The sequence below is a fragment of the Leptonychotes weddellii genome, chromosome 3 (genome assembly GCF_054177405.1).
Source record: "Leptonychotes weddellii isolate Sample4059 chromosome 3, ASM5417740v2, whole genome shotgun sequence".
NCBI lineage: Eukaryota > Metazoa > Chordata > Mammalia > Carnivora > Phocidae > Leptonychotes > Leptonychotes weddellii.
Window position 1 is genome coordinate 81575055 of NC_138371.1, and position 14012 is coordinate 81589066.

Consider the following 14012-nt stretch of genomic DNA (forward strand, 5'->3'; position numbering starts at 1 on the left):
AAAGAAAGTCTTATATTTTAAATAATCAGAGTGTTAAAAAATATTCACATTGGCCACTATGCATATGAGCCTTGGTAGCAGACAGTTTGGACCACCTCAGTGAGGAATATAAATAAATAGATTTCAGAATTACTGATTGGTGTAGATAAATGCCAATTAATTTTTTCCTGACATTAACATTTGATATAGCCAAGTTTTTCTGCTCTTTATAATTACTTGCCTTTCTCTAGCTGCTATTGTTAAATGATGAGACACTGAATATTTTTAATCTTCATGTAAGAAATTTGAAATTCAAATGTTACTCATTCTTGGAGAAGTATTCACCTGCTCTTTCCTATAGTTGATTATAATTGCTGGAACTTGGCTTCTGGGGGTGATTTAGTTATTGACAAAAGCAACCTTCCTTTTCATTATAGAACTATTACAGTTAGGTTTTGAAACTCCACTTCTATTTCATCAAGCAGTGTTATATTTTAAAATTTCTGGTGCCTGATGAGGCACATTACAGAAGTGCACATGTCCTAACATGTAGAGATTTTGAATATCTATGTAGTTTACATAGAACATTTACAGATGAAAATGAACTCCCCCACAATAATCTTAACTGTGATCATAATGCCTTAAATATTTATCTTCACTGTTTACATTCACAACTCCAATCAGGGATATTTTATGCTGAACGAATTAGAAATGCTTGGTTGAATTTTAAACTAAGGAAGTATATATTTCCATTCTAGATCTTTCTTGAGAATTCAACCTCTGTGTTCAACTCTTTGTTTTGCAATGAGGCAAGTCTCAGAATTGCCTGGTACTGCTGATAGTCTCTATTTATGATAGTGGATGTGATATTTGAGTCATTTTTTTTTTTTATTTGAAGTCACTGAGGCTCTTTAAAGTGCTCTTGTGATTATTGCAGTGATATATTAAAGCTTTTGCTATTTTGGGGCCAATGGATCTTGAATAAAGAATACAGGCTGTTTTGATTTTACCTTACTTTGATATAACAGAGGCATGGCTTTAGTAGAAGGCATATTCTAGAACAGAATGCTCCTTACAATATTCTCAATCATTTGTGTTCTATTGGGCATCATATCCTGCCCTAAGTAAAGCAGTATTTCTAATGGAGTAAGGTCATGTCAACACACATAACCTGAAAAATTATTCAAACCAATTCTTATCATAAATAAGACTCATCGTATTTTTAAAAATAATTTTGCAACCCCAAGGAATAACCATCCTTTTCTTATTCTCAGCCAAAATGTATTAAGTAGACAGATTGTGCCTAAATATTTTCCATATGAAAATTTTACATATGGAAATGTTTCTGACACTGTTTTATCAACATCTTGTACCAAACCTAAGTGACTTTTAGTTTTGAGTTGTTTATACATAGTTAATAAGGATGTATATCAAAGAATGTATTTTCATTTAAATGTTTTTCTATACTGTAAGTTATATGTGTGTTTACATATATATATATCTGGTATATATCCATATTCCATTAAATATTCCATATCTGATATATATATACTATATATACACAATATATGTGTAAATCCAATATATATATACTATATATATACACACTATATATACTATATATACACTATACATTTATCTTACATATTTCAGTTTGGTTTAATATCAAATAGTCCTAAAAATATGCTATGTTTGCTTATGTCATAAAGAAAATGTATTGATTGGAAAATATTTCATTTTTAGGAAGCTTCAGTTGGTTTTGTTATTTAATGCTTTAATAAATACAAGAAATGGTTAATAATTCTTTAAGCCTAAAGAAGAATAAAAATTAAGTATTTGTATTCCCCATTCAACAGTGGTTAAAATTGATTTCTCTGTTTTCAGATAGTATTTATAGTATTTTGCTTCTTCCACTTTTATATTAGGGGTATTTATTTGAGGAATTTTATGAAAAAAAAGTAAATCTGAATATTTAATTTTTGTATATGTGAATTGTTCTTATTCTACCATCCAATGAATAGCCTGCTAATTTGTACATTTCTTCTTATAACCAGATGATTCATGCAAATTGACTTGTGAAAATGGAGGAAGATGCATTTTAAATGAGAAGGGTGACTTGAGGTGTCACTGTTGGCCTAGTTATTCAGGAGACAGGTGTGAAGTCAATCACTGTAGCAATTACTGCCGAAATGGAGGCACCTGTATACCATCAGCTCTGGGTAAGTATTTGAATTTCATTGTGCATTCAAGTAATTTACATTTTTCCTTATATGTGAAAAATATAAAGAGGATACATAATGTTAGAAATTTAATTCCTGGTATCTTTATAAAAAATAAATTAACACAAATTAAATTTAATTATTAATTCAACATAATAGTATTTGTTCCAAGCTCAGTATATTGAAGTTCAAGTCACAAAATCTAACAATAGTAATGATCCTTATCCTGTGTTGAGTGCGTACCATGTGACAGGGCTCAGTGCGTACAGGTATTCTGATGCTGGCTTAGAATGATTAAGTGAAATCAGTTTTATAAGCTTTATATGTTTGATTCCAAAATCTGTTCTTCTTTATTTTTATTTCTTTTATTTTGACATTTCATGGTTGAGCTTTTTTTTTTTTTAAAGATTTTATTTATTTATTTGAGAGAGAGCACATGAGAGGGGGGAGGGTCAGAGGGAGAAGCAGACTCCCCGCCGAGCAGGGAGCCCGATGCGGGACTCGATCCCGGGACTCCAGGATCATGACCTGAGCCGAAGGCAGTCGCTTAACCAACTGAGCCACCCAGGCGCCCAATGGTTGAGCTTTTTAAAAAATATTTATCTAAATTCCAGTTAGTTAACATTCAGGTGTACAATATAGTGATTCAACACCTCCATACAACACCCAGTGCTTATCACAAGTGCACTTCTTAATCCCCATCACCGATTTAACCAACCCTTCCCCACCCACCTCCCTCTGGTAACCATCAGTTTGTTCTCTATAGTTAAGAGTCTGTTTCTTGGCTTGACTCCCTCTCTTTTTTTTCCTCCTTTGCTCATTTATTTTGTTTCTTAAATTCCACATACAGGATCATATGGTATTTGTCTTTCTCTGACTGACTTATTTCACTTAGCATAATAGTCTCTGGCTCCGTCCATGTTGTAGCAAATGACAAGATTTTGTTCTTTTTTATGGCTGAGTAATATTCCATTATATTATATATAGATATAGATATAGATATATAGATACCACAACTTCTTTGATTTGGGCTGTTTCCATAATATGGCTCTTATAGATAATGCTTCTATTAACATTGGGGTGCATCTGTCCCTTTAAATTAGTATTTTGTATTCTTTGGGTAAATACCTAGTAGTTCAACTGCTGGATCATAGGGTAGTTCTATTTTTAACTTCTTGAGGAACCTCCATACTATTTTCCTGAGTGGCTGCACCAGTTTGCATTCCCCCCCAACAGTGCAAGAGGGTTCCCCTTTCTCCACATCCTCGCCAACACTTGTTTCCTGACTTGTTAATTTTAGCCGTTCTGACTGGTGTGAGGTGATATCTGTAGTTTTGATTTGTGTTTCCCTGTTGATCAGTGATGCTGAGCATCTTTTCATGTGTCTGTGGGCCATCTGTGTATATTCTTTGGAAAAATGTCTATCCATGTCTTCTGCACATTTTTTAATTGGATTATTCTTTTTTGGATGTTGAGTTTTCTAAGTTCTTTATATATTTTGGATACTATCTCTTTCTCAGATATGTCATTTGCAAATATCTTCTCCCATTCCATTGGTTGCCTTCTAGTTTTGTTGATTGTTTCCTTCACTGTGCAGAAGCTTTTTATTTTGATGAAGTCCCAAAAGTGTACTTTTGCTTTTGTTTTCCTTGTCTCAGGAGACATATCTAGAAAGAAGATGCTATGGTCAATGTCAAATAGGTTATTGCCTATGTTCTCCTCTAGGATTTTTACAGTTTCCTGTCTCACATTTAGGTCTTTAATCCATTTTGAATTTATTTTTCTTTATGGTATAAGAAAGTGGTCCAGTTTCGTTCTTTTGCATGTCCTTTTTTAATTGAACAGTTAGCCTAATGCTAAACCTCATTTGCTATTGAAAATTAAGTTAAATTTTAAAATTAAGTTAAATATACACTATATCAGTACATCTGATAGCATCATAATTCCTATCTAAAATCATAACTACTTTGTGGGCATTGCAATATGGTGTATAATATGCTTTGAAAATATCAGGTTCCTACATGTTAAGATATACTTGAAATTCTTATTAATTTATGCAATAGCTCTGTTTGTAAAAAGTGTTTGCTACAGTGCATAAGTGAATAGTAAAATGTATTTCTCTACTTAGTGCTATTATATTTAAAGTATGTTCCCATGGGAAAAATTAACCCCAATGCATAATAAAAATATAATTTGTAAATTCCAAAATTCAGTGCAAAGGACACTATGCAACTATTAAAGTGCAATTTATGCGCATTTAATTCTACTACAATAAATGCAAATTTAGGGGCGCCTGGGTAGCTCAGTTGGTTAAGCGACTGCCTTCGGCTCAGGTCATGATCCTGGAGTCCCTGGATCCAGTCCCGCATCGGGCTCCCTGCTCGGCAGGGAGTCTGCTTCGTCCTCTGACCCTATCCCCTCTCATGTGTTCTCTCTCTCTCATTCTCTCTCTCTCAAATAAATAAAATCTTTAAAAAAAAATGCAAATTTAGTGAAATGGAAAATTAATCCATATGATCTTCACATCCCTTACACAGTTAATTTCTGTCTTACTGGGAGTTCTCATTGCTTCTATTGCTTATGCTATTCTTTGAAGTATTTAGCATAATGCTAACTGAAAGAGCCACATGAAGAAGCATTTTCAATGGAGTTCAGAGGAACCAAACTGTTTCTGATTTGCATTCTAATAGTAAAAGCATTACTATTTCTTTGAATTTGATAATATTAAGTCTATAAATATTTTTGACTTATGATTAATTGATAATTAAGGTATTCTAGCTACTTAATAGAATTCTGAAAACATATGCAGCAAGTTGACTGAAATAAAAAGACACTAGGTCTTACTATATATTTTCATTCTGCCTAAGAGAAGCTACTCCTTACAGTAGAGTATATTCTATCGTTGTGGGAGAAATTATAGTACTGGGACCATGCAAATGAAAACTGAATGAATGTTTGGTAAAAGGGTATGACCTGTAATTGTATTTTAGTAACACAGATACCATTTCCTTTAGGGGAGAAGCTTTTCTTACACAAATGAGTCATTTAAGAATTTTATTACTTGATTGTTAATTTTCTCATTAAGATAATAAATTTTGGGGGGGTTACAACCAGATGCTTTTCTTATATTTGCCTTTAGAAATATTTAAACGGAAAAGAGTTTGGTACTCCAAACTATAAATATCTTTCCAACCTGCAGTGGATCCATAAGGACAAATCTCTATGAAACATTGAATTTTCTGCCCTGTTAATGGATCCTGAACTATATGTGGATACAGCACAACTTTTAATGTTTTGTTCAAATCATTTGTCGAGATCTTGCTGTATTCTTAAAATCTATATCGATTTTATCTTTGCACCCAGACAGATTATTAGATCTTGATTTACATAGATAACATGTTCAGAAAAAAATTATATTTCAAATTAGTAATATAAATGAGTCCTTATATGAATTTAACTTGAGATATGGCCATGTAGTTTATTGTCATAGAGCACCTAAATATTAATAATAATATCATATCCAATTAAGTCATCTACAAAGCATTTTTTACTTTTAAAAATATGGTTTTATAAAAACATTGTTTGGTTTTTGTAGACTGTAAAACCTCATTATCTCCACACAAATGTTAATTTGTTAAACAAATCCCAGTGGGCAATTCATGGATTTATTCACTGTTGGTTTACTTACGTTTAAGCCTTTTGGCAAATTCCTATGTGGACACTCTATGACTAGGGTCTGGGGCAGCCTTAATTAAAATTTATAAGTTTATGACAGTTGTATAGAACTATAATAATTGAACAAAGGAAATGTCAGCAGTTAATTAAAAGCACACATCTGAGAGGCATAATTAAAATTTTGCATTGAGTGTTTCCTCATTCCTTAAGTTTTTTTTTTATAATAGAGAAAACTAAAAATAAAATATATGAACTGTATTCATATAGGAAAGTACTACAAAATGAAACAGTTTGACATTGATTATATTGACAAGGGTGCATGTAGTTCATTTCTATGACCTGCTCATAGGACGATAATTTTTTTTTTTTTTAGGTTTTATTTATTTGACGCAGAGAGAGAGAGACAGCTAGAGAGGGAACACAAGTATGGGGAGTGGGAGAGGGAGAAGCAGGCTCCTTGCCGAGCAAGGAACCCGATGCGGGGCTCGATCCCAGGACCCTGGGATCATGACCTGAGCCGAAGGCAGACGCTTAACGACTGAGCCACCCAGGTGCCCCTCATAGGACGATATTAAGATAAAGTTTGCTTTGGGCAAGATAATGGAAATGAGAGTAAGCATTGAATTATTCAATCATTCTATTATAGAAAATAGAGAATAATTGAAGAATTTTTCTCATCATGAATATAATGAGGATATTTACGTGATTAACTCTATATATTTACAATTAATCTTCACTTCTATAAATATTTATTCTCTAAAGTATGTTGATGGGGCGCCTGGGTGGCTCAGATGGTTAAGTGTCTGCCTTCGGCTCAGGTCATGATCCCAGGGTCCTGGGATCGAGTTCCACATCAGGCTCCCTGCTCCTTGGGAGCCTGCTTCTCCCTCTGCCTCTCTCTCTCTCTCTCTGTCTCTCATGAATAAATAAATAAAATCTTTAAAAAAGGGCGCCTGGGTGGCTCAGTTGGTTAAGCGACTGCCTTCGGCTCAGGTCATGATCCTGGAGTCCCGGGATTGAGTCCCGCATCGGGCTCCCTGCTCGGCGGGGAGTCTGCTTCTCCCTCTGACCCTCCTCCCTCTCATGCTCTCTGTCTCTCATTCTCTCTGTCTCAAATAAATAAATAAAATCTTTAAAAAAAAAAAAATCTTTAAAAAAAAAAAGTATGTTGATACTGTTTGGTATTTCCCTTACTCTTAGAGTTCTGTTATTTAGACTTTTAATGTTCATATCAAAAAGAATCAAGGTTTTCTACACAGCTGATTTAGAGTAATAGAGCAAGAGACTTTGTAAATTTGGGGCAATATACCCAAATACTCCCACACGTAAAGTTTGGAGTTATGCAGAAGGGAAGGCAACTTTTAATTTAGGGAGTTTGAAAGTGCACAAAAGCAGGACTGCCTAGGTAAAGGAGTGACAGTGCAATTTTTTATAGTAGATAATACATTTGTATTGAATGTCTTAAGTGAATGTCTTAAGTGAAAATGTCTTAAGTGAAAGAAGAAAGCAGAAACTCTCACTGTAATTCTCCCTGTTACCATATCAATGGACTTTGGCAGTGAAAGGTTTTGTCCCCAGAACTAAAACAGAAAGTGGCCCCTGTTAAGGAAAGGAAACAAACAAACAAACAAAAAACCGATTCTTTTCATTACTTTTCACTGCAACAGAAAGGGCTTTTAAAATAATAAGTTGATGCTAAGACTTTTCTTTTTCGTTCATTCTGGCTCTTTCTGCCCAGGACACTGGCCCAAATATGAGGGGGGCATATATGGCTGCCATCAAATATGATCAAATATGGCTGCCCTAAAAATGTTTGCTCAAAGGCAAAACTAGGAACTTTTGGATACCCTCAAAACATCATGGGACTAATGACAAAATGTAAATCCTGATGTCTCTTAAGTCCCATCTCTACCTAGGACATTAAGTACACAATCACCTAATTAACATCTTGATAAAGGGTGAACATGCATTCAAACTGCCCATCTTTGTTTTTCTTTCACTTTTTATTTAAATTAGAGCTGTTTTTAATTTAAATTAAGCTTGATGTCCTAGCTTCCTTAACATAGATACTGTTTATATTTAGGGAGTGCTAAAAGCTGGCTATTTGGTCCTACTTGCTTTTTGAGGATCTCAGAGAATATTTTGTTGAAAATATAAAATTATAAAAACATTGAATAGGGCACATAATTTTAACAAATAAGTGACATAGAAATACATAGCCATGACAAATCAAGTAGAAAAAATACAGAAAGCAAAATGAGGAAATGGCAAAAGAAAAGTCTCACACACACATGCACACAAACATACAAAAAGAGGAGAAAAGAGGAAAAAGAGGAAGGAGGATTTTGGAGAGGAGGAAATACAGCAGGAGCCCCATCACACACCGATGAAACCAGCATCCTTCAATCACTATCAGAAGAAAATGTTCACGGTACAAATCTTGAAGCAAGCAATTCTGAAATACTCACCAAGAGTTTAAAAAGTTTCTGTGTCCTTTAAATAAAATTTTTAGAAACATATCCTAAGGATTACATAATGATAAAAACCAAAATATTTAGAAGTAAGGATGTTCATTATAGTGTTATTTGGAATATAAAATTGGAGATAGAAACCTGAATCCAAATAGTTAATATGTAAGATACAGCATATCTAAAAGATGAATGTTATATGATAAATACAACCAGACTTGTAGAATAGGATAATATAGTAAAATAGTCACATTGTATTTTATTTTATTTTTACTGAAGTATAGTTGATACACAATGTTGTATTAGGTTCAGGTGGACAATTGAGTGATTTGACAGCTCTGTAAGTTATGCTATGCTCATCACAAGTGTAGCTACCATCTGTCACCATACAATGCTATTACAGTATCATTGACTATATTCCCTGAGCTGGTACCTTTCATCCCCGTGGTTTATTCATTCCATAATTGATAGGCTGTACCTCCCACTCCCCTTCATCCATTTTGCCCATCCCCACTGCCTCCCCTGTGGCAGCCACCAGGTTGTTCTGTGTATTTATGGGTCAGTTCTTTATTGTTTGTTTTGTTTTTCAAATTCCATATATAAGTGGAATCATATGGAATTTGTCTTTTTTTTTTAAAGATTTTATTTATTTATTTGACAGAAAGCACAAGCAGGGGGAGGGGCAGGCAGAGGGAGAAGCAGACTCCCCGCTGAACAGGGAGCCAGACATGGGCTCGATCCCAGGACCCTGGGATCATGACCTGAGCCGAAGGCAGATGCTTAACTGACTGAGCCACCCAGGCGTCCTGGAATTTGTCTTTATATACCAACACAACTACTAATAATAACACTACCAATTAAGTATTTGCTATGTGGCAGACATCGTGCCATGTGTTTTACCAGCACATAGTAGGCTTACTAGCACCATTTTACATAAGGAGATGCAAAATGAGATCTAGTGAAGAAATGTAAGTTTTGCAAAGCCACATAATTAATAATATCTCATAAGATTTGATCCCCAGGTCTGTCTAATGCCAAAAAACAAATAATTTAACTTTGCACTAAATTTATTATTTAGTTCCCTGTTAAATATTCTTATGAAATATTTCAGGATGACCCATTTTTCCTGCGACTAGTTTTGGTATGTAAGGGCCATGTAAGACTAACGAAATTTCAAGAACTCTGTGAGAATCCAAGGCATTTCCATTTTTCTTATGAGCAATACAATCTTTAGTTGTGGCAATGAATATTCCTTAATAATATGTATTATTGATTATAGATGATCAACACCTTTAGTTATATTTTCACCATATTTGACATTAGCTACTATTGATTATCCAGTTACATCTCAACATTTATTATTTATTTACCTTGTTGCATGAAAATTTGCTGGCACATTTTTGAAGATATGTGCAAAGAGTTTCCATTTGTCTATGAACAGAAGCAGATCAATTAATAATAAATTAATGGAGCAATTAAACTAAGCTCCATTTGTTGTGTACAGCTAGTAAGGCACTTTGCTAAAATATCATGTCCAACTTAAATATGGAACAGACCTAGCACTGGGAGAACCTAGTCTTCAGAAATCGTGTATGCTACGATACACGACACCAATGTTCATGAGAAGAATTTTCTCTCTTGTGGGTCATGGGAGAGTTGAACCTACTGAGCAGGCAGAGACACACTGAGGCATATGACAAGGACTGAGAATGAAGGTCTGTCATTCTGGAAGGAGAATGAGCCCAGAGTCAGAAAACTGAGACTGAACTATTTGGATAGAGAGACAATTGTTGAACCCATGAAACTGTATCACCAAAAAAGAAGTTTAGAAGAATATATTCTAAGAGACAGAAAGAGAAGACGCAAAGGCAACTGAAAAGGACAGTCAGAAAAAGAAGGAAATCAACAATGGTAGTGTCTTAGAAACCAAGCAGAGATAGAATTTTTTAAGAGTAGATGTGTAATAAATGTGTAATAAAAAATAAAAAATAAATTTCAAGAATAAAATGTGTAAAATTATGGAGAACATTTGAGGAGGAGGATGATTGAAAAGAAATCAGTGGATTTAGGGATTAAGAGATCAGAGATAAGCTTTTCAAGAGTACATAAATACACAGTAAAGAAAACACACACTAACTTTTCCATCCCTAAACCTTTTTTACCACAAGGGAATCAGAATTGATTTATGTGAACAATACCTTCGTATTGAGGGATCTGTCCTCTCCTCTGAAAAAGCAAAGAGAAGTAACAGATTAAGATACATCATTTTGTATATTGAAAAAATAAAAACTGTAAACCCAGTAAAGGATTGGGATGTGACTTTACGATCAAAGATTTTGTCATGTATTTGGTAGAACTGGAAGCTGTGCATGTAGACTCTTTCTTTAAAAAGCTCAAGTATATATCAAAATTTGAAGTTATACAAGTAAATGGACTTGATAAAAATACTAGGTGTGCTTTTTTTGTTTGTGTTTGTTGTGTGTTCTTTCTTTTTAAAGTGTAGAATTAAGCATGTTGAGAAAGTAAAGAGAGAAAAAGACCTATCCTTCAAAGTTAAAGATGCTGAAGTCTGAGACTTGATAGAGAATTTCTGCTTTATCCCATTGCTGCCATACAAATTCAAATTTAATTTTATCTTAAATAAATAATGGAGACAAAATGTGTAATTTAAGACAATTTTCCAAAAGATTTTCTTAGAATGTTATAGTGTCTCTTTAGGACACAGTTACAAAGTGATAAATGGTGAATCTCAGTAGAAATAACAACAACAATAATAATACTAAACAATTAGAGCTAAAGTGTCACTGAGTGCCTTCTATGTGCCTAGTACCTTTAGAAATGCTTTGCATGTATAATCTCATTTACTTTATTTGATTCTACACAACAACCCCATATTATTATCCCCATTTTTTTGCATAGGGGGAAAGAAGCAGAGAAGTGATGCCCATGGTCCCCCCACAGGTAATTGGCACAGATAGTCTATATCCAGGCAGTCTGACAACCCACACTTTAAAGGTCTGAATGCTATAGAAGGCGGACTGATTAGAGGCAACAAACGGATCCTCCCCCTCCTTCCTCCGGTTAATTGATGCTCTTCCTGATTATACTACTCTTGTAGGCTGTCAACTCCCAAACTCCCTGGATGCTTCACTGCTATAAATCTATACCTTAGTCATCGTAACAGTATTGTTGCCTTTTCAAATGCCAAAATCAAATTGATCTACCTAAAAAATCTTTATAAATAAATCCAATGCAACTTGTTAGGGTACACCCAGAGAGATTCGTGAAAATATTAGATGGAGCCCATTATAAAATTCTGTGACAGGTGGTTCATTTCCCATCAGCAAACAAAAGATCTGCTGTATCAACACACAGCTTCAAGTTGGTAATGTTCCCCTGAATATGAAGATTTCTACTTGTCAAAAAGAAATCTTTTAAAAGGAAGAGAAAGAAGCCTTTTGAAAATAATTCAGCCAGAATCTAAATGATGTGAGGCATAGGCTGGTGGTGGGGAGAGGTGGGGGACAACCTGGTCACTCCGCCCTAGTTTCAAAACAGCTGTAGATGAGATAAAAGCATGGTGTCATTCTCTCAGTGACTGGGATAGTTTTCAAGTGCCCTAGTGGGTTGCATTTGTTTCTTTCAAACTTCTATCACTTCAATGTTTTTCACTCCTAATTTTAAAAAACCTGGAAAATAATGGAGAAAAACATAAATCTACGGTGCTTAAGTCCTGCCACCATATGGCACTTTTTGTGATTATTCTAATGCATTTTGATTTCTCCTGTACTTTCTGTTCTGTTTGTTTCACATTTAGCTCATGTTAATTTGTGTTCCTGTTTATATGTTCTATTTCTTTGTAAGGCATTCACTGTTTCTTGTTGATGAAGAGGAATTACTTCTTTTGTTCGGAGCTTTCGTTTTCCTTGGTAACTGTGTTCCAACAATTCTCTGTCCTCTTCATCTTCTACCACTATTCATTCTCTTGTTTGTGTCTTTGTTTTTCACCCATTATTGTTCCCGTGAAGATATTTTGTCTATATGTAAGCAACAACTAGAAAATTCACTACCATTATAAGAAAAATAATTAGCTAAAAGTTTTAAAGCCATTTTCTGGGAGTGCAAAACATGATGTGACTCAGCTTTTAATGTACGTAAAATTTACCTTGCTTCTCAACCAATTAATAGGCATTTATCTGCCGCCAAACTAATAACATTTATACATAAGTTATAAAGCAATGCTACTCACCATAAAAATGTATGTAACTTTGTTCATTGAGAAGCAATAGCTTCAACTATGTTTAAGTACGTGGAGCGCTTTCAAGGCAAAATAAATAAATAGGTTGTGGAACCTCAACTTATTTATTCCCTTGGAAATACAGGTGGATTTTATTTGGAGGCACTTTATTCACTTATGAGTGCTTTTCAAAAAAATATAGAATGTAGAATCTATGGCAATAGAGAAAACATATTTTCACACTTCAAATCTAAGCCTTATACTCATACATTTTTGTGACCATTCTAATTATGCTTCATGTCTACAAAGGTAAGAGAGGAGATGGTTGGATATTCTCTGATGCTTTCACCTGAGTGACATTTCCAAGTCCTAGTTAATTCAGATCTATAACTAAATTTCTTCTTTATTCTCTTTCATGTTATTTCTTTACATTTGCACAACCTCTAAGCTTCACTTTTCCCCATTACAAATGATGACCATTATTTCATTTTGTTTTCCTTAATCTCTCTTACAGAGCTAGTTCTGTACTCCATTTTCCACCCAGCCCTTGACATTCCAGGCAGTTAGAGAGACTCATTCCTGATATAACAGTTAACTGTGTTGTGTTCCAAACACCTTAAAGGATTGTTCACCTTTACTTGTGATGTTAGTTTCCACAGAGCAAATAAAGAAAAATACCCACAAATGATCCATTAGATTTGCTCTTGTGTGCTGTTAACATTAGACTTTAAATCATCTTACTAGTCTACAAGCGACAGTCCTTTCCCATGAATAAAAAATCTCAAATTGAAATAAAATAGGACTTACTAAGTGCTTATATACTAAATGGAGTATGTATATTTACATCAACTAAAATAAATAATTGCATAAGTATTATAGATGCCATACCCACTTTAAACATATTAAAATATTTATAAGTCTAAACTCATGCTTTAGCAGTGGTGGTACATGATAATTCAACACAGAAATATGATTGTCTGAGGGGATTATACTAAGTGAAATAAGTCAAGCAGAGAGAGACAATTATCATATGGTATGTGGAACATAAGGAATAGCACGGAGGACCATAGGAGAAGGGAGGGAAAACTGAAGGGGAAGAAATCAGTGAGGGAGACAAACCATGAGAGACTCTGGGCTCCGCAAAACAAACTGAGGGTTTCAGAGGAGAGGGTGTTGGGGGGATGGGGAAACCAGGTGATGGGTATTAAGGAGGGCAAGTGGGTGTTATACGCAACTAATGAATCGTTGAACACTAAAAAAGAAAGAAAGAAAGAAAGAAAGAAAGAAAGAGAGAAAGAAAGAGAGAAAGAAGAAAGAAAGAAAGAAAGAAAGAAAGAAAGAAAGAAAGAAAGAAAGAAAGAAAGAAAGAAAGAGAAAAAAGAATAAAAAGCAATATGATTGTCTCTATTTTATATTCTAATGACTAATACAATC

General features: G+C 34.2%; 1 protein-coding gene across 1 annotated transcript in view; it reads left to right on the plus strand.

The window, feature by feature from the left end:
* LRP1B (LDL receptor related protein 1B) overlaps window positions 1-14012 on the plus strand; it is a 1719891-nt gene that overhangs the window by 1642605 nt on the left and 63274 nt on the right. The window contains exon 76 of the mRNA XM_081815486.1: window positions 2034-2198. Coding sequence (XP_081671612.1) covers window positions 2034-2198 — 165 coding nt within the window. The remainder of the gene's footprint in view (window positions 1-2033; window positions 2199-14012) is intronic.